Raw genomic sequence first — 20,901 nt, forward strand, 5'->3', positions numbered from 1 at the left:
AAAATTAGATTTAAATAAATAAAATTAAACTGCGGTGAAAAGGGAATTCCCCCAGTGTGGGGGAAAGTTTATATAATCAAGTCAAACACTCTTATTTCAACATCAGTGAAGCCTTCAGGGCCATATCAGCAGCTGTCAATCAAACTGCTCTTAGTGATAAATTCACACTCATTATGATGGTGTGTGTGCTGGAGTCTGATTTCTCCTCTTCAGTCACATGACTTCAGGACGTTTTCAGCTGTTGTACTAAAATTAACCCTTCAGATGATTGGCTGAAGGACTGACACACACAGCCATCTAGGGTGTGTGTGTCACTCAGAGCAGCAGTCAGAGGACCACCGGGCAGCAGGTAACACACATGACACACATCTAAACCCATTTAAATACAACAGTCATGATTTATTTAACAAAAAGCCAAAACAGGAAGCAGTAGAGTCCATAACTGAGTTCTGTATCATGTGCTCCTGCATACGTCTGTCATAAAAACGTCTGTACAGGTGACAGCAAACTGATGAAAGGACAACATCAAAGTGCAGCTCGCACCAGCAGGTGTGACGTCAGTGCTGTCGTCTGACTGCGTTGGCGAGAGTGAGAACAACAAGCGTAAACAGTCCGATCCCTCAGGAAGTAGCAGGGGTGGACTTTCTCACACGCCGTTCCTCTGTTTGGTTAAATAAATATGACTTCAGATTATTTCTTATTACATCCTGACATGTGACCCAGAATCCTTTAAACATCGGAACTAGGGCTGGGTATCGTCACTGATTTCTAGAATCGATTCGATCCACGATTCGATTTAAATCTGGGAAATTTTGACAGTCAGAAATTCAGATCAGTACATTTACATATTTTTGTATCAATAAAAAGGAAGCTGACACACGCAAGACTTTATCACAGGTGTGAGCATCACAGCAGAGGCCTTTGTGTCAAAGTAGCTGAAGATAAAACACAGACAAACATGGAGGTGATTTTCCTGTTCTGGATTTTATAAAAATATTCTGCAGTACATCAAAAACGAAAGAAAATCATTAATGAACATATGAACATCACCTCTGACGTTACAGCGGTTTTGTTAGAGACACAGCTAAGCGTTTTGCATTTTGAATAATTTTAAAAAGTTTACATTTGTTCAGTATTCAATCAATTCAATCTTTATTGGCAGACTTCATGTCCATAAAAACAAGACAGAAACACCCCCCCTCCCCAACACAAGGTATAAACTATTAAATATATATATGTATATAAATAAGTATATAAAGCATTTGTAAAAATATAAAACCATAATATACATAAAACACAATTACTTAAAATAAACCAATAAATACACAAACACTTTAACCAGTGCTTTCTCAGACTGGATGAGTAACAGGAACCACTCACTGTCGGATCTGTTGAACAGCAGAAATGAGGTTTTCTTTTTGGAAGAATGTAAAAGGGGAAAAAAACAACAGCTGACAGCCTGTAAGAACAGTAGACTTGTGCGTAACAAGCAAGCGAACAATGCAGAAAACAGATTTTTAGACGGGAAACTGATCTTGAAGTACAGAGAGAGAGAGCTGTGCATCATGGTGGAAGCAAAACAGCAAAAGTCAGAGTGAATTCATGACGATGTTTATGTGAAGCTTAGTTCGGATCTTCTTTTGCTGCTGGTTCGGTCAATATTGTTTGGAGAGACATCAAACTAACAGCTTTAGAATCAGCACATAAAGGGCGTAAACACAAAGCTCGACCCGCCGACAGATCAGAGTCAGCGACCCGTCGGCTTTCAGCCCCGACCGTGAGAAAGGCGACATCTCACTGATTCTGATCCGCGGGTCGAGCTGTGTGTTTAAGTCTATGTGCAGAATCCGTGTTCCTGCTCTCATTTACTGTCTTAACTGTTTGGTGGTTGTTGAAATTTTGTGAGATTTCACCAGAGATTCTGGTATTCCAGACAAAATAAGTTTATATTAAAAAAGCGATTCAGGATTTTAATGAATCGATTTTACGTTATCCAAGCCAGAATCGATTTTAATCGATAAATTGATTATAAAAACCCACCCCTAATCGGAACCAGCATCACACAGACACGCACACATACCTGCTAATCCAATCAGAATCCTTCTTGTATGGTCTGTTTGTTCTGTAACCTCACAGCAGCCATATTGCAAGTTTTCCTGAAAGTATAAATGGGTCTGGGCTCCAATGAGCTAATACTACAGGCAGGTGAGTTTTAAAAACATCCTTCCCTCGTACAGGTGTTTGTTTGAGATCAGCCGTAAGCGTGTTTATTTTAACACGGAGACTATGGCGACTAAGTCAGTGCTGTCCCTGCTGGACGTCAGAGGAACTGCAGTTGCTGGTGTTTTAGAGTTGGAGGCTGATGTCTGTGTTTCATTTGTGCTTCAATGGAGGTGTGAGTGCATTCACATGTGTGCTGTTCTGTGATTGGCCAGTGCAGGCGTGAATTCACCGCTCTGAGCTGCAGTAATGTCTCTCTGTGTCTCCAGCAGATGGCGGTCTCTCAGATTACCCCCACCCTGTTTCTCAGTGGGGCCGACGCCCCTCTGAACGCAGGACTGGTGTTGAAGAAAGGCATCACTCTGATTGTCAATGCCACACTGAGCCACGCCTGCCCCGCCTACCCAGGGGTGGAGTGCCTGCGGGTCCCTGTCTCCGACCTGCCGAGCGCCCGCCTCGGGGATTACTTTGACTGGGTGGCTAAGCGTATCCATGGTAACTGTGGCGGTGGGACGCTGGTGCACTGTGCTGCCGGGATGAGCCGCTCTCCAGCACTGGTGATGGCGTACCTGATGCGCTACAGGGGCGTGACGCTGCGGCGGGCACACCACTGGGTCCAGGAGAGCCGGCCCTACATCCGGCTGAATGCCGGCTTTTGGGAGCAGCTGTTGCAGTACGAGAAGAGGCTGTACGGGAGGAACACCGTCAGGGTGGCCCCAGAGCCGCCACCCAGGACGCCGCCTGGGACACCGCGGCTGGCCAGGTCTCAGCAGCAGACGGGCCTGCTAACACTGGTGCCCAGGTCACCGCTGATGTCACGTGCTCAGGTGACATCATCAGCAAACAGATCCAGGAGGGGATCCAAAACCATCAAAGTCTGAAATTCAAACACCTGGATCCTCAGAGGGATCCCTGCGCACACCTCGGTCCCTGCACACACCTGGATCCCTGCGCACACCTGGATCCCGCACACACCTGGATCCCCGCACACACCTCGGCCCCTGCGCACACCTGGATCCCCGCACACACCTCGGTCCCCGCGCACACCTGGATCCCGCACACACCTGGATCCCCGCACACACCTCGGCCCCTGCGCACACCTGGATCCCTGCACACACCTCGGCCCCTGCGCACACCTGGATCCCCGCACACACCTCGGTCCCCGCACACACCTGGATCCCCGCACACACCTCGGTCCCTGCACACACCTGGATTCCTGCGCACACCTGGATCCCCGCACACACCTCGGTCCCTGCACACACCTGGATCCCTGCGCACACCTGGATCCCGCACACACCTGGATCCCCGCACACACCTCGGCCTCTGCGCACACCTGGATCCCCGCACACACCTCGGTCCCCGCACACACCTGGATCCCCACACACACCTCGGTCCCCGCACACACCTGGATCCCCGCACACACCTCGGTCCCTGCACACACCTCGGCCCCTGCACACACCTGGATCCCTGCGCACACCTGGATCCCGCACACACCTGGATCCCCGCACACACCTCAGTCCCCGCACACACCTCGGTCCCCGCACACACCTCAGTCCCCGCACACACCTCGGTCCCTGCGCACACCTGGATCCCGCACACACCTGGATCCCCGCACACACCTCGGTCCCCGCACACACCTCGGTCCCTGCACACACCTGGATCCCCGCACACACCTCGGTCCCCGCACACACCTGGATCCCCGCACACACCTGGATCCCCACACACACCTCGGTCCCTGCACACACCTGGATCCCTGCGCACACCTGGATCCCGCACACACCTGGATCCCCGCACACACCTGGATCCCCGCACACACCTCAGTCCCCGCACACACCTCAGTCCCCGCACACACCTGGATCCCCGCACACACCTCGGTCCCCGCACACACCTGGATCCCCGCACACACCTCGGCCCCTGCACACACCTGGATCCCTGCGCACACCTGGATCCCGCACACACCTGGATCCCCGCACACACCTCGGTCCCTGCACACACCTCGGTCCCCGCACACACCTCAGTCCCCGCACACACCTCAGTGCCCGCACACACCTCGGTCCCTGCACACACCTGGATCCCTGCGCACACCTGGATCCCGCACACACCTGGTTCCCCGCACACACCTGGTTCCCCGCACACACCTCAGTCCCCGCACACACCTCGGTCCCCGCACACACCTCGGTCCCTGCACACACCTGGATCCCCGCACACACCTCGGTCCCCGCACACACCTGGATCCCCGCACACACCTCGGTCCCCGCACACACCTGGATCCCTGCACACACCTGGGTCCCTGCACACACCTCGGTCCCTGCACACACCTGGATCCCCGCACACACCTGGATCCCTGCACACACCTGGATCCTCGCACACAACTGGAGCAGGTCTCTGAGCATGCTCAGTTCTTCTCACTTTCTCCCGGCCGGTTTCCCTCTTCATGTTTACATTTTCACTCCTCCTCACTCCTGACCAAGCTGACACATGGCCCCGGGCCCTGCTGAGCCCACCTCAGCACCACCAGCATTGACTATGTGTTGTTCTGGCTTTGAGTCTAATGATGATTCTGTTCAAATGTAAAAGTATGAAATAAATGTAATAAAAAACGTATAAGATTAGAAAAGACTATGCGTCCTCTTGTACTAACAAAAATAAAAACCCTCACAGAGGCACTGTGGGACTTTTTCCTGGCAGATGTTGGTTCTTATATCTCACAGGTACAGTGACACAAAGACGTACACAACAAAACAACAACAAAAAAGCATCAGAAGACTTATCGATACACCAGTACGAACATGTTTAAATAACATTTCTTCTGCCCTGTATTGTGTATATTTTCTTCTATTTTGACAAAGTGTTCTTGTTCTCAGGTACGCTGCATCCAGCCTGTCTACTTTGCTGCATAACAAGGTGACTTTCCCACCTCTGGGGCGAGTATAGACCATCGTGTCTGATCTTGAATAATTTGAATTTGGCTTCAAACACACATCTGATCCTCTCTATCAAAGACTTCAATGAAAACTTCTCAGAATTTTTTGGCATCAGATTTGTAAATTTCATGTTTTTTGTTTTTTTTATGTCTTTTTTGTTCCAGACGTCCCACAGCAGCAGGTCTGTGAGGAGGAGGAGGTTGTCTCTGGAACCAGGAGAGGAGCTCCAGTGTGGACCAGGAGGAACCAGAACCTCCACAGATTAAAGAGGAACAGGAGGAACTGTGCAGCAGTCAGGAGGGAGAGCAGCTGGGACTGAAGGAGGAGCCTGGTACCTTTATGGTGACTGCTGCTGAGGAAGGAGAGCACAGTGAACCAGGAGGAGACGAGGAGCAGCTCCTCTCTCACAGCTCTGCTGGAGCTGAGAGCAGAGGTGAGGGAGCGAGCTCCATGACTGCATGCTGTATAATCTCTACACAAAATCTTTATAGCACATGTTTTTGTAATGATGAACGTGTCCCTTGTGTACGCAGGTTAACGTGTCCAGGCTGTTTCTAGATCATCTGTCGCTCTTCTGTTGAGACAGGAAGCAGCTCCTTTAGATTCCATGAATCATGTGAACAGCAGTATCACTGATTAACACGTGATCATTAGTCACATGTTTGTTTATCCGCCACAGGAACGTAGTTATCAACGCGTATCTACTTGAAGTAGTGCGACTCACACAAGCACTGATGACTCGACCTGTAACAGCTCTCACATAGCACAGGTGGCGCTGTTCTATGTTACACATAGAACATGCAGCGGTATTTTGAACACGTGACAGATGTTGTGCTAGAACATTTAAAGAAGTTTAAGAGCATGTTGTAGCTGAGTATGTAGTGAAACGTAAAAGTCATCACTATGACCTGATATTGTGTCCATAACAAGTATGAACCGTTGACAAGTGCAGCCTGGGCCGCATCCCACTTACAGCTAACAATGTGGACCAAGCTCCTGCGATGTTTGCAGGGACTGAGTGACTGTAACAGACAGCCAGACACTTTTAGTTTATGTAGCTCCAAATCAAGGGGCTTAATATTGTAAAGACCCTACAGTAATACACACTATACTTCCGAAGCCCCCCCCCCCACCACTGGTGTCCTAAGACAGCGGTCTCCAACCTTTTTTGCGCCACGGACCGGTTTATGCCTGACAATATTTTCACGGACCGGCCTTTAAGTTGTCGCGGATAAATACTACAAAATAAAACTAGTACCGGTACCGAAAAAAAGAAGATTTATTCATAACACACGTGAAAAGACCCAGGAAAACTGAGTAAACGATAAAAACGATAACAAAATAACGCTGAGTTAACGATAAAACCCTGAAATCTATACATTTCACACCTGAGCCTCAACTCTCGCGGCCCGGTACCAAACGACTCACGGACCGGTACCGGTCCGAGGCCCAGGGGTTGGGGACCGTTGTCCCAAGAGACGCAGTCAGCTGGCTGGTTGGGCAAACTCTCAGGCACCACTGAATGTCTTTGAGAGGCTAAAGAGCTCATCCACTGTTCCACGACCAGGACGAAAACCACAATTTTCACTAACAGACACACTCCCCTCTCCAGTACCCTGCCAGGGACTTTACCGGGGAGGCCGAGGAGTAGTTGGAGCACACTCTCCCGTCCCCTTTTTTTAGAGCTTCTCTTGCCATCTGCCAATCCAGAGGCACCGCCCCACATCTCCACGTAATGTTGCAGAGACATGCCGACCAGGACAGCCCTTCAACATCCACAGCTTTTAGGAACTTTCATCCAAACTAGGAGAACTCTGCTCTGTGCATTGCAACTATGTCAGAGATCTCACCCTCAGGGATGGGCAAGTTAGCCCCCTCATCCCAGACTTCCACGACAGGAAGTGTGTCAGTGGGCTTAAGAAGGTCCACAAAATATACCTTCCCCTAAAAGACTAAGTAGCAATTAATATTAAAAGTAGCAATAGGTCCTCTCCAGCTATGAGTTAGCTGCTTTAAGATGTGAAATTGAGAGTTATACCAGCGAGGATGCTCTCGTTAAAGAAGTAAAATTATTAACAAGATGATCGACCTCTGTTAGAGTAGTGTTCAGATAGCTGCTCTGCTCTGTCTTGGTACAGGGCATTGAAGATGATAACAGTGGGTGGATTATATTCTTAAACTTAGTTACAGCGCTTTCAGAAAGACATCTACTGTGATAAACGTCTACTCTCCACCGCTGTGTAATCAATTATTGTAAATGTTATCAGGAAATGATCAGACAGGAGAGGGTTTTCAGGAAACACTGTTAAATGTTCAGTTTCTATGCCATATGTTAAAACAAGATCTAGAGTGTGATTAAAGTGGTGGGTGGGTTCTTTTACATTTTGAGAGAAGCCAATTGAGTCTAATAACAGATTAAATGCCATGTTGAGGCTGTCATTTTTAGCATCTATATGGATGTTAAAATCACCCACAATAATTATTTTATCTGAGCTCAGAACTAAATTAGATATAAAGTCTGAGAAATCAGAGAGAAACTCTGTGTAAGGCCCAGGTGGATAATAGATGATAACAAGTAAGACTGGTTTCTGAGTTTTACAGCTGGGGTGGACAATGTTAAGCATCAGGCTTTCAAATGAATTAAAAGTCTGTCTGGGTCTTTGGTTGATTAATAGGCTGGTGTGAAAAATTGCTGCCACACCGCCCCCTCGGCCTGTGCTTCGAGATTTCTGGTAGTTAGAATGACTCGGGGGTGTTGATTCATTTAAACTAACATAATCATCCTGCTGCAACCAGGTTTCTGTAAGGCAGAGTAAATCAATTTGTTGATCAATTATTAAGTCATGTACTAACAGAGACTTGGAGGAGAGAGACCTAATATTTAATAATCCACATTTCACTGTTTTACTCTTTGGTTCAGATGTGGATACTGTATTGTTCTTTCTTTGTAATTGTTTATGTTTAAGTTGTTTGTTGATGGTTTTTAGTTTGTTTTTTGTCTGTTTGGGAGCTGACACAGTCTCTATGGAGATGGGTTTTGGGGGGTAGCAGGAGGAGAGAAGCTGCAGAGAGGCGTGTAAGACTGCAACTCTGCTTCCTGGTCCCAACTCTGGATAGTCATATTTTGGGGGGTTTAATAAATTTGTCCATATTTCTAGAAATGAGAGCTGCTCCATCCAAAGTGGGATGGATGCCGTCTCTCCTAACAAGACCAGGTTTCCTCCAGAAGGTTTGCCAATTATCTATGAAGCCCACATCGTTTCTGGGACACCACTCAGACAGCCAGCAATTTAAGGAGAACATGCGGCTAAACATGTCACTCCTGGTCTGATTGGGGAGGGGACCAGAGAAAACTACAGAGTCCGACATTGTTTTGGCAAAGTTGCACACCGATTCAATATTGATTTTAGTGACCTCCGATTGGCGTAACCGGGTGTCATTACTGTCAACGTGAATTATGATTTTACTGAATTTACGTTTACCCTTAGCCAGCAGTTTTAAATTTCCCTCAATGTCGCCTGCTCTGGCCCCTGGAAAACAATTGACTATGGTTGCCGGTGTCTCTAGCTTCACATGTCTGAGAACAGAATCACCAACTACCAGAGTTTAACATATGGCATAGAAACTGAACATTTAACAGTGTTTCCTGAAAACCCTCTCCTGTCTGATCATTTCCTGATAACATTTACATTCACAATAATTGATTACACAGCAGTGGAGAGTAGACTTTATCACAGTAGATGTCTTTCTGAAAGCGCTGTAACTAAGTTTAAGAATATAATCCACCCACTGTTATCATCTTCAATGCCCTGTACCAACACATAAGACATCATCATGTGAAACATGTGTGGTTCATTTTTTACCACTACCTTCTTCACGCCTTTTTAAATCCATCTGCTCTGTTTCTCAACCACAGGAGCCACTGTGACTGCAGTCTGCTGAGTCTGTTTGACAGAAACAGACTGCTTTCCAAGAGTTTCAATGGTCCATGGTCAGGAGTAACAGGGCTGAGCAGATCTTATGGAGAGCATTAAAACAGCTGCTGAGTGAAAGGATAGATCCATTCCACTATAGATGCACTCCAAAATAAGATTAAAAAGACCCTGCAGGAACTCACTGTGCTCCTCCTGTTTGTTTCCCAAGTTTGTGGACACAGCTCACTTGGTACAACACATGAAAGGCAAAGAAAAACAACTTCAGAAGCTCCAAAAACTGCAAACAAAAAACTTTCCATTCTGAATCAATGCCCACACCATGAGAACATGAAGACACCACAACCAGCCAGGATGAGTGGGTGAAGAACTTGTCAGACAGGTGCTAGCCAGAGGATTCAATTTGGTCATGTCTGTACAAAAGCTGCCCATAATGGGCCACAACAGGGATTAATACATTAATATAACTCAGGATAAGGTATACTTTATTGATCCCCATGGGGAAATTCCTCTCTACATTTAACCCATTCACTCAGTGAAGCAGTGGGCAGCCATTGGGCGCCCAGGTTTCTGGTCATGGGGTCACCACTCTACCTACTGAGGATGAAGGTTTCGGCTACTCTCTCCAGTTCAAGAAATTCTGTCTAACCTCACAATGTAAGCAAAGAAGACCATAGGAGGAGGTAAACTGCTGTTCTAAACTCAACTGATTATCACACCAAAATTACTCCTCAGTGACAAAAACACCCATGAAACCATAAAACGAGACCCCACAAAGACAAAGTCATCAGTTACCTACAACAACTTCACTGACCCCCCTACATACCACCGTCTGTACCCAAGGCATCCACATGGGTACAGACGATCAAATGTCTGTAACTGGGCAGAAAACTGTGATTTTTTTTTTTTAACAGGAAACAGCTCTGAGGCATTGTGGGAGAATGAGTTAGTCAGGAAACAAGCTGTAGTCTCAAATGGATGTTTATTCTGTGAAAGCAACAGGAAAAGTCTGACTTTGTGTTATTATTGAGCGGTCTGCTTCTGCGGCTGGTTCGGTAAATTTACGTTGGAGCGTGACGAAACTCGCAGTTTAGGAATTTGTGAAATCTCTGCTTTCAGAAAATGTACTGTTCGCTCGGGTAGCTCGTGCTATCGAGGCTCTGTTCTGCTTGTTTATAGACATTTCATGAAATGATGTGACCATTAACTGTTTGTTGTTTTCGCTCTTTGGTGTTCGTAGAAACAGTTTATACGAGCTTGTAGCTGAGATTCAGAGGTTCCTGTGGATGCCACACACGCCGGGACTTACACAGCCGTCCTCGGTGTACTCCTTTGGGTCCACTTTGCCTTCTTCTTTGTGGACTCCCAAAGATCCACAAAGGAGTCCCACTCAGACCTGCACACTGTTAAACCTCTGCCTCACTACCACATATTTTAAATACAGCGAGGGTTTCTACAAACCTAAGCACTTTGAATCACCTTGTTGTTGAATTGTGCTATACAAATAAACTTGCCTTGCCTTACAAAAACGTGGCTGTGCCATGGCTGTGCCATGGGCTCATCGGTGTCACATATTGTAGCCAACATGGAGGAAGAACCACCTCAACAGGACAAGACTCAGCTGTTCATCTGCATCTAAAGGTCAAAGGTCACTCTTGAGGATGCCACCTACAATGCAGTCTCAGATCCTTCCCTCGCTCACATAAAGTGTTCTCAGCAGGTCACATGATAGGGTGAGGCAAGCTTTCTCAATGGTTTCTCGGATGATAATTCAATTCAATTCAATTCAATTTTATTTATATAGCGCCAAATCACAACATAAGTCGCCTCAAGGCGCTTCATAGATACAGAGAAAAAAACCCAACAATCATATGACCCCCTATGAGCAAGCACTTTGGCAACAGTGGGAAGGAAAAACTCCCTTTTAACAGGAAGAAACCTCCGGCAGAACCAGGCTCAGGGAGGGGCGGGGCCATCTGCTGTGACCGGTTGGGGTGAGAGAAGGAAGACAGGATAAAGACACGCTGTGGAAGAGAGACAGAGGTTAATAACAGATATGATTCAATGCAGAGAGGTCTGTTAATACATAGTGAGTGAGAAAGGTGACTGGAAAGGAAAAACTCAATGCATCATGGGAATCCCCCGGCAGCCTACATCTATTGCAGCATAACTAAGGGAGGATTCAGGGTCACCTGGTCCAGCCCTAACTATATGCTTTAGCAAAAAGGAAAGTTTGAAGCCTAATCTTGAAAGTAGAGATAGTGTCTGTCTCCTGAATCCAAACTGGAAGCTGGTTCCACAGAAGAGGGGCCTGAAAACTGAAGGCTCTGCCTCCCATTCTACTTTTAAATACTCTAGGAACAACAAGTAGGCCTGCAGAGCGAGAGCGAAGTGCTCTAATAGGGTGATATGGTACTACAAGGTCATTAAGATAAGATGGGGCCTGATTATTTAAGACCTTGTATGTGAGGAGCAGGATTTTGAATTCTGGATTTAACAGGAAGCCAAAACAGGAGAAATCTGCTCTCTCTTTCTAGTCCCTGTCAGGACTCTTGCTGCAGCATTTTGGATCAGCTGAAGGCTTTTCAGGGAGTTTTTAGGACTTCCTGATAATAATGAATTACAGTCGTCCAGCCTGGAAGTAATAAATGCATGAACTAGTTTTTCAGCGTCACTCTGAGACAGGATATTTCTAACTTTAGAGATGTTGCGCAAATGGAAGAAAGCAGTCTTACATATTTGTTTAATATGTGTGTTGAAGGACATGTCCTGGTCAAAAATGACTCCAAGGTTCCTCACAGTGTTACTGGAGGCCAAGGTAATGCCATCCAGAGTAAGAATCTGCTTAGATACCATATTTCTAAGCTTTTCAGGGCCGAGTACAATAACCTCAGTTTGATCTGAATTAAGAAGCAGAAAGTTAGCGGCCATCCAGGTCTTTATGTCTTTAAGACATTCCTGCAGTTTAACTCATTGGTGTGTGTTATCTGGCTTCATGGACAGATAGAGCTGGGTGTCATCTGCATAGCAGTGTAAATGTATGCTATGTCTTCTAATGATACTGCCTAAGGGAAGCATGTATAGTGTAAACAGAATTGGTCCTAGCACTGAACCCTGTGGAACTCCATAATTAACCTCAGTGTGTGAAGAGGACTCTCCATTTACATGAACAAACTGGAGTCTATTAGATAGATATGATACAAACCACTGCAGCACAGTACCTGTAATACCTACAGCATGTTCTAATCGCTCTAATAGGATATTATGATCAACAGTATCGAACGCTGCACTGAGGTCTAGCAGGACAAGCACAGAGATGAGTCCACTGTCAGAGGCCATAAGAAGATCATTTGTAACCTTCACTAAAGCTGTTTCTGTGCTGTGCTGAGCTCTGAAACCTGACTGAAACTCTTCAAATAAACCTCTGCAGATGATCTGTTAGCTGTTTGACAACTACTCTTTCAAGGATGTTTGATATAAAGGAAGGTTGGAGATTGGCCTATAATTAGCTAAGACTGCTGGGTCTAGAGATGCTTTTGAGTAAAGGTTTAACTACAGCCAGCTTGAAGGCCTGTGGTACATAGCCGATCATTAGAGATAGGTTGATCATATTTAAGATCGAAGAATTAATTAATGGCAGGACTTCTTTGAGCAGTTTTGTAGGAATGGGGTCTAAAAGACACGTTGATGGTTTGGAGGAAGTAATTATTGAAGTTAACTCAGAAAGATCAATTGGAGAAAAAGAGTCTAACTTAACATCAATGGTACTAAGAGTAGCTGTAGATAATATTACATCTGTGGGATGATTACTGGTAATTTTTTCTCTAATGATAAAAATTTTATTTGTGAAGAAGTTCATGAAGTCATTACTAGTTAACGTTAAAGGGATGGTTGGCTCAACAGAGCTCTGACTGTTTGTCAGCCTGGCTACAGAGCTGAAGAGAAACCTGGGGTTGTTCTTATTTTCTTCAATCAGTGATGAATAGTAAGATGTTCTGGCTTTGCGGAGGGCTTTCTTATAAAGCAGCAAACTATTTCTCCAGGCTAAATGATGATCCTCTAAATTTGTGACACGCCATTTCCTCTCCAGATTACGATGGCCCACACCCTTTTTCACACTTTCAATAGTGGGTCAGCGACCCTCTCACTGGGCTTTAAATACCTGGGACTCTCCACCAATTGGTTTTAGAACTGAAGAAACTTTGTGGATGAAATGTAAAACTTAAAGAAGTCCACTCGCTTTCTCTCCAGCTCTGTTAGGCCTTTATCCAGGAGACTCGTGGAGAGAAAGGCAGGCAAGAATCTGCAGTCTGTAAAATTAAATGTTGAATAACCAGAAATTATAGAAGAAAACTTTATTTATACAGCTTTCACATCATGTTAACCACATTTTTTTCTAATTTGTTAGTATCACCTCCAAATCCTGAAACAACTTTAGGAAAGGTTAAAAAACAAAGAATACAAATTTCCTACAGTTACAAATACTAACAAAACACACAGTGGAAGAAAGACTTTTCCACAAAGATGGAGTGATGAGCAAAAGAAGCAAAAACATTAAAATGGTAAATAAACAGCCTGTATTTGTATACTTAGTCCCTAAGGACCCCAAAGCGCTTTACACATTCAGTCATCCACACATTCACACACACAAAGCACCTTGAGGCGACTGTTGTTGTGATTTGGCGCTATATAAATAAAATTGAATTGAATTGATGTTATTTGACAAACCACATATAATGTGACAAAGTAAAGGCACTTCTGAGCTCTCTCTACTCCACCTGTTACTGAAACATTATTTTTACTGACCGACAGAAGAACGCAGTCTTTCAAACGGACTACAACTTCTCAGCTGTGTGAGTTTTTGTGTGCCGAGACAAGTGACTTTTTTGACTAAAGTTTTTCCCACATATTTCACAATGATAAGGTTTCTCCCCGGTGTGGATTTTCTTGTGCGCACACAGAACACTGCTTTGACTGAAACTTTTCCCACATGTTTCACAAGAATATGGTTTCTCACCAGTGTGAGTTTTCTTGTGGCGAGACAAGTGACCAGCTTGACGAAAACTTTTCCCACAGATGTCACAATGATACGGCTTCTCGCCTGTGTGGGTTTTCTTGTGGAGATACAGAGCACTGCTTTGACCAAAACATTTCCTGCATATTTCACATGAATATGGTTTCTCGCCTGAGTGAGTGGTGATGTGGTAAGACAAACTATTTTTAGCACTGAAACTTTTCCCACATGTTTCACAACAATATGGTTTCTCTCCTGTGTGAGCGGTGATGTGGCGAGCCAAACTGCGTTTTATACTGAAACGTTTCCCACATGTTTCACAACAATATGGTTTTTCACCTGTGTGGATTCTCATGTGCATAGACAAGTGATACCTTCTCACGAAAATTTTACGACATATTTTGCACACGTAGAGTTTCACATTGTTTTGGATCATGTGATGCTTCTTTCCCCGGGAAATACTGAAAGTCTCATTACACTGGCTCACTGAAATCGGCAAGCTGAGCTGGTAAGTTTCCTTTCCCTGACGTCCCTTGTTTGGCTTTGACCCTGCATCTTCAGTTAACCCCGACCCTTCTTGCTTGCTCGTTTCTTGATCTCTGCTTTCAGTTTCAGGAGAGTCGTCAGAGAGGAGCTGCTCGCTATCTGTTTCTGAGTCGCTGTGGTCACTTTCCTCACAAGTAGCTGTTAGCATAAAGGTATTGGTCCCGTCCTCGAGCAAAAGTTGTCCTTGTGGTTCCTCCTGGCCCAGACTGGGGTTCCTCTCTGGATTACAGAACTGCTGCTCTTGGAGAACCTCCTTCACATTCTGGTGATGCGGGAGTTCTGAAATGACAAAAGTGATACAAGAAAAGAGTAAGTATACTCACAATTGTCTCCATTTTCATAAATGGTGATCCAGTTCCAGGTCTTGGGGGTGGTGGAGCCTGACCCAGCTGTCACTGGGGAGGTGTAGCTATTACAGCCCACATAACAGTAAAGTGTTATCCGAGATGGGGTGTAACACAAAGTGAAAAAAAACTATTAACCACCGCATAGTTAACGTCAGTAAAACACAATTTATTTTACAATTAATGCAAATGAACCAATTAGGACCAAAATCAAACAGGGAAGCTCCAAGCGTCAGGGTCTTTGAAGCCAAAACAACAAACAAATCGCAGAAAAGAAGAAAACAAAGTACAATGGCCGAGCTCACTGTCTCACCACAAAACAGGAGAAAAGGCTGAAACAAAAACCTCCGAGAGCCTGAACATGCTTCCAATGTGGATCACTACAGTTACCTTTACTCACAAACACAAAGTCACACCAAGCTTCACAGGGTTTACACAGCTACAGCATGCTGCCCAAATCACTGCAGCTCAAAGCCAGGGAAAAGGGAAGAAAGGGGCATGGCATTTAAGATGGCGGTCTTTATGAGGTGGGTGACGAGCTGCGACACATCACATCCGGTTATGAGGCAGACCTGAAACACAGGAGGAGGAGAATGAGCTCTCTGGCATGGGGAGAGCCCCTAAAGGTCAGAGACCGTACCAACAGCCTACAGACTGAAGTGAGGCTGTGCAAGCTATATGTCCTGAACACACACAACAGTCAGGACCCGGGCCCAGCAAGCCGAGGGGCTACGGGACTCCCATCCCTGCCCACCGCCTCTCACTGAGGGCACCCCCAGACTGGAACAGACTCCAGTTCAAATCCACGAGGATTTTCCTAAGCCCAAGTCGTGCATAGAGATGGACCTGACTATATCAAGCCGGTCTCTGTTAACCTAATGCACGAGCTCCGGCTCCTTCCCACCAAAGAGGTGACCTTCCATGTCCTAATAGCCAGCCTCGTTGGCTGGGGATCGGACCACCAAGGCCTTGACCCCCGACGACACACACCGAATGAAGGTGAAGCAGCAGTCCTACCAGGTCTGATTAGCTTGTGGAGACTTTGGTGATACTTGGTAAAGGTTTGGTTAGGCAGAGGAGCCAGACTCGCAATCATCCTCAAAGCACAGAGGGATCAGGATTCAGGAATAATGAAAACGTACTGAGTGCACCAGTGCTCCTCCTCAGACTCCTCGCAAATACGCGTATGTTACCTTACCTTGAGGTCAAGGTCACTGGGATTTTAGTAGGGGTGGAAACTGATAAGCATTCCTTATCAATTTTCCTCGTTCCTTGTTAGCAGCATAACGCAGCTGTTTCTGTCCTGGAGCAGTCTCCCCTTTACCATCACGCTCTCATCTTTTTTCCTATAAAAATAAAAGTAAGGTTCCTGTCCACGCTGAGACCACGCCACTATTTTCCTCCTCCGACACACAAACTAATCAGCTGATCGTAGCGAGAGTGCAAGAACCTATAAGCGGGATCAATAGGTAGGCAGACTAATGATTCCAAGGAATTGGAGTACTGGGAACTGGTTCTTGATTAGCATCCCTAGATTTTAGCAGCTGGACCAACAGCATCAATTTGAAAATCCAACTTCACCTCATTCTCCTTATTTAGACTCTTTTTCTCTAATTGATCTTTCTGAGTTAACTTCAATAATTACTTCCTCCAAACCATCAACGTGTCTTTTAGACCCCATTCCTACAAAACTGCTCAAAGAAGTCCTGCCATTAATTAATTCTTCGATCTTAAATATGATCAACTATCTCTAATGATCAGCTATGTACCACAGGCCTTCAAGCTGGCTGTAGTTAAACCTTTACTCAAAAAGCATCTCTAGACCCAGCTGTTCTATCCTTGCAGTTGCAGAAAGGTGCAATGAAGAATCTTTGGAAACTGCCAAGCAAAGACCGCTTGAAGAGGTACACCAGAGAGAAGGAAGCCATCTGCCATCACAGTGGCAGACATCCAAGAAAGGGTCTCCAGTATGAAGAGTTGGACAGCACCAGGCCCTGACTGGTTCACGCCTACTGGCTGAAGAAGCTGACCACAGTCCACGAGCGCCTGGCAGCACAAATGAACCAGCTGCTAGCTGACGACAGACACCCGGAATGGCTAACCGAAGGTCGGACGGTCCTGATCCTCAAGGACCCCCAGAAGGGACCCGTCCCCTCCAACTACCGACCAATAACCTGCCTCAGCACCACGTGGACGCTCCTGTCGGGCATCATAGTGGGTAAGATGAACAGGCACATGGGTCAATACATGAGCGGGGCACAGAAAGGGAAATGTGGGGGGTGACGGTAACAGTGGTCCTAGTGGGAATTGGAGCACTGGGTGCGGTGACTCCCAAACCAGGCGAGCGGCTCCAGCAGATGCAGGAACAACATCGGAGCTTGGCAGGGTCACAACAACATCCCTCCAGCCTTTTATGGCTGAGAGGGAAAAACGATTAGAGAACAAAGATTCTGCACGACACTCATCCTGAAGGAGCTGGAAAACTAGCTAAATCTACCAGGAGGACTCGAGTTTGTGAAGAGTTTTCAGCGTCAAAGTAATGCAGCAACATTTATGAGAACATGCAGAGACACAAACAGAAAGCAGCCGTCATTAGACTGACCTCAGACAGTCACCGGTGAAGGAGCGGCTCGCTTTAAAAGCTCGTCTTTGACCCCGGAAAACACATCACTGCTTCTCCAGCTAATTTTCCCTGAAGATATTTCTCAGCAGTTTGGACGCCTCTGGACAGTGGAACGACCACATTCAGTCAAACTCGTCTCACACTTCATAAGAACACAACTTCTCACCTGACGCTCCATCCTTGTTTCCTCGTTGATCCTGGCTCTCGGCTCCAGCAGAGCTGTGACAGAGGAGCTGCTCCTCGTCTCCTCCTGGTTCACTGTGCTCTCCTTCCTCAGCAGCAGTCACCATGAAGGTGTCCGTCTCCTCCTTCAGTCCCAGCTGCTCTCCCTGCTGACTGCTGCACAGTTCCTCCTGTTCCTCTTTAATCTGTGGAGCTTCTGGTTCCTCCTGGTCCACACTGGAGCTCCTCTCCTGGTTCCAGAGCTGCTGCTCAGGGAGAACCTCCTCCTCCTCCTCACAGACCTGCTGCTGTGGGACGTCTGGAGAGACAGAAGAAAGAAGTCACAACCACAGAAACATTAACAGGACTTTACAGCATGACTGCGTCGCTCGTGTGTGAGAGTTCAGCACATCTTTACATGTTTTATATGAAAGTGAATATAAATACACGCCGAGCGCTTTTTTCTGTAACACGTTTACTTATTAAAGTGAGAGTCAAAGGTCGCCAATATGTCCTCCCTGAGCCACCCATGAGCACCTCCACCACCTGCTCACGCCACTCTGATGTCATCACCCATTTACCTGCACGCCATCTCAGACTGTGTGACGACCTGCTGCAGGTACGATGGAGAGCGCGAACTGAAGCCAAAAGGCAGAACTGACGTCTCCAAACCAGGTTCTTTTTTCCCACGAAGAGAAAGACCTTTAATGCACCATTCACTGAAACAGCCTGAAGTGCAAAGACCTGCGACCTCCGGAGGAAAGCCCTCGTGATGATAAACACAGACGTGCAGCGGAGGCATTTTTCTCTGCCTTGGATCTGACTTGCATCAGTCACATGACGACTGTTAACCAATGCTCGCCCTCGGTGGCAGAGCGCGCTGGTTACACGCTCGCAGAGAGCGCGTGCACGTTTTGCCGTCTGGCTGATGTGGCGCTGCAGGGGAAACATCTAATATGCATATCCACATATTAGACCCACACTGTGTTTTAAAGAAAACACATTAAAAAGTGATTATATTATATTTACATTCACGACAACATTTTACAGCAGCAACATTATTGTATCTCCACAGTTCAAACACTGAATCATCTGCCAGACACACTGACTCGTCATAGATTTTACATTCATCACTTCACTATTAATACATTAGGGAAGGATTCTGGATCAGCACCATGATGCAAACTTGTGGCTACAGCATACTGGAGAGTGTGTCTGACAGCTCGCGTCTCTCCTGTGGACTCGGCCTCAGATCAACACAGCCTGCCCTCCAACAGTGTACCAACCAGGTAAAACACACCTGATGACAGTGATACAGTGTGATCTGATTCATGTTAGAGTCTTGATGAATGTGTGTAGTTGTTCTTCAGCCTGGGTCTATGTGCCCTCGAGCACCCGCCCCTCAGACATCTCTGCACGGCCCTGGCGGTGATCAGGATCCTCCCTCAGAGGGACACTCACCTGTCCTGTGCAGCTTGATTTGGGGTTTCCAGGTGATATCCAGCAGTCTGCGCTGACGGTCGATCTCTTCCTCGTACTGGACGATCGTTTTTTCAAACTCCAAGAATATTTGTTCAGCAGCAGCAGTTAGTCGCTCGTTGATGAACTCTCTCAGATACTGAACTGAAGGCATCGTTGCTGCCGCAGCTCACACACTCAGCTCACACACTCAGCTCACACAACAACACAACAACACTGGCACCGCTTCCTCTTCACTTCCGCTTCGTGTCACAGCGAAGCTCTCCTGGTGGACGGAAAGGCGCCGCCTGCTGGTGAGGAGTGTAACAGCAACAACGTCAGAGGGCACGAGGCTGGCATTTCCTCGCTCATCACTCAGTGTTTCCGGTGTTGTGCCAAAACTGATTTGCAATGTTTCTGTGTGTTTTTTATGTGTAATATATTTACGTATGTTGGTAAACAGACTTCGGTGAACATGGTTTACAAAGAGGTTTTATATAGAATTAAAAAATATCTGTTTTTCAAGTATCTTTACAACTCTGTGTTGTTGTACTTGCATTATAACCAATCCGCTCCTTTATCGCTACTTCAAATATTTTTACTGAACTATTGTAATATTTGCTCCCAGTTCTTCTGTCCTCTTGGCCAACTTACTCTGACAAAAGACATTTTCAATGTTAATAAGATTTTTTTAACTGCATAAATAAAGGTTATATAAAAGTCTCTGCCAAAAACTGATTGCGGCTTCTACCTTGTTACACGAATGTTGTTTGTGGCTCAAGATGACTTTGTGTCATCCATGAGGGAAGCATTTGACATATGTTTCACATATTATAGCCCAACAAGTTTCTTATAGCAGTTTAAATACGAGCAATCAGTTTTTGGCACAACACCGGAGCAGCAGGCATGTCGTCTGTGTAGAAACGCTGTGTACACGGATGAGTGGAGAGCCAAAGGGACTTGGGCTGTAGCTCATTTTATGGATGAAAATAGGGTTTTATTAAAACATGAGACGTCCTGTGAGAAGTTTGATGTAAGATGATGCTCAGAGTGACAAAACACTAACCAAAGCCATCCCAGTCGCCCTGAGATCACTGATTAAAGAAGACACCGTGCACATTTCTCCTGGACGACTCTGCAGAGCTCACTTTGGTGACAGCAGGTTTACAAACAAGGCGATCAGAAATATTGTGATAAATGAAATCGGTCCTAACCAGGTTCAAAGAATTTATATAGAATAGAATAGAATAGAATAGAATTCAACTTTATTGTCATTGCACATGCACAGGTACAGGGCAACGAAATGCAGTGTGCATCCATCCAGAAGTGCTTTAGTGATATAGATATATTACAATATATATTAGCAATAATATAGATATGTGAGTATATTACAGAAATGGGTCTATTATGGTATGTTATAATGTACACGGTATGAAGTATGTTGTGAATATTCTATAACTATAAGTATGTACAAGCTATGAACAGGATATAAATATGAAAAACTATACAGAATATGAAATAAATAACTTTACAGAATCTGAGATATACAGCTATACAGAAATGGGAACTATGCAAGTTGTAAACAGTTGTAGGATTAAAGATTATCGAATGTACAGAATGATTATTTACACAGAGCTATACAGTAGTGCAGTTAAGATAAGTGAGGGTGTGGATAGTT

General features: G+C 45.8%; 2 protein-coding genes across 5 annotated transcripts; one reads left to right on the forward strand and one right to left on the reverse strand.

Annotated features, from left to right (window-relative positions):
• The first annotated feature begins 214 nt into the window (after positions 1-214).
• LOC146647330 (dual specificity protein phosphatase 18) lies at positions 215-3,233 on the forward strand. 2 transcript variants are annotated; one of them, XM_085388995.1, is made up of 2 exons: positions 215-349; positions 2,493-3,233. In XM_085388995.1, the coding sequence occupies exon 2, from the start codon at positions 2,493-2,495 to the stop codon at positions 3,099-3,101; it is 609 nt and encodes a 202-aa protein (XP_085245121.1). In that variant the 5' UTR covers positions 215-349; the 3' UTR covers positions 3,102-3,233. The 2 variants fall into 2 exon arrangements, with proteins under 2 accessions (XP_085245121.1, XP_085245120.1); XM_085388994.1 differs by having other exon boundaries at positions 216-349; positions 2,490-3,233.
• A 10,183-nt stretch (positions 3,234-13,416) lies between these two features.
• Positions 13,417-19,590, reverse strand: LOC146647331 (uncharacterized). Of its 3 annotated transcripts, XM_085388874.1 has the most exons (4): positions 19,227-19,344; positions 18,347-18,747; positions 17,770-18,084; positions 13,417-14,915 (listed from the first exon to the last, which is right to left on the reverse strand). In XM_085388874.1, the coding sequence occupies exons 2-4, from the start codon at positions 18,714-18,716 to the stop codon at positions 13,912-13,914; spliced, it is 1,689 nt and encodes a 562-aa protein (XP_085245000.1). In that variant the 5' UTR covers positions 18,717-18,747; positions 19,227-19,344; the 3' UTR covers positions 13,417-13,911. The 3 variants fall into 3 exon arrangements, 2 of the variants coding, with proteins under 2 accessions (XP_085245000.1, XP_085245001.1); XM_085388875.1 differs by lacking the exon at positions 18,347-18,747 and having other exon boundaries at positions 19,227-19,575; XR_014908440.1 differs by lacking the exon at positions 18,347-18,747 and having other exon boundaries at positions 14,779-14,915; positions 17,583-18,084; positions 19,227-19,590.
• Positions 19,591-20,901: the final 1,311 nt, after the last annotated feature.

The sequence above is a fragment of the Rhamphochromis longiceps genome, linkage group LG18 (assembly GCF_057381845.1).
Source record: "Rhamphochromis longiceps isolate RC_006_pf linkage group LG18, R_longiceps_female_GT1.1, whole genome shotgun sequence".
NCBI classification, from domain to species: domain Eukaryota; kingdom Metazoa; phylum Chordata; class Actinopteri; order Cichliformes; family Cichlidae; genus Rhamphochromis; species Rhamphochromis longiceps.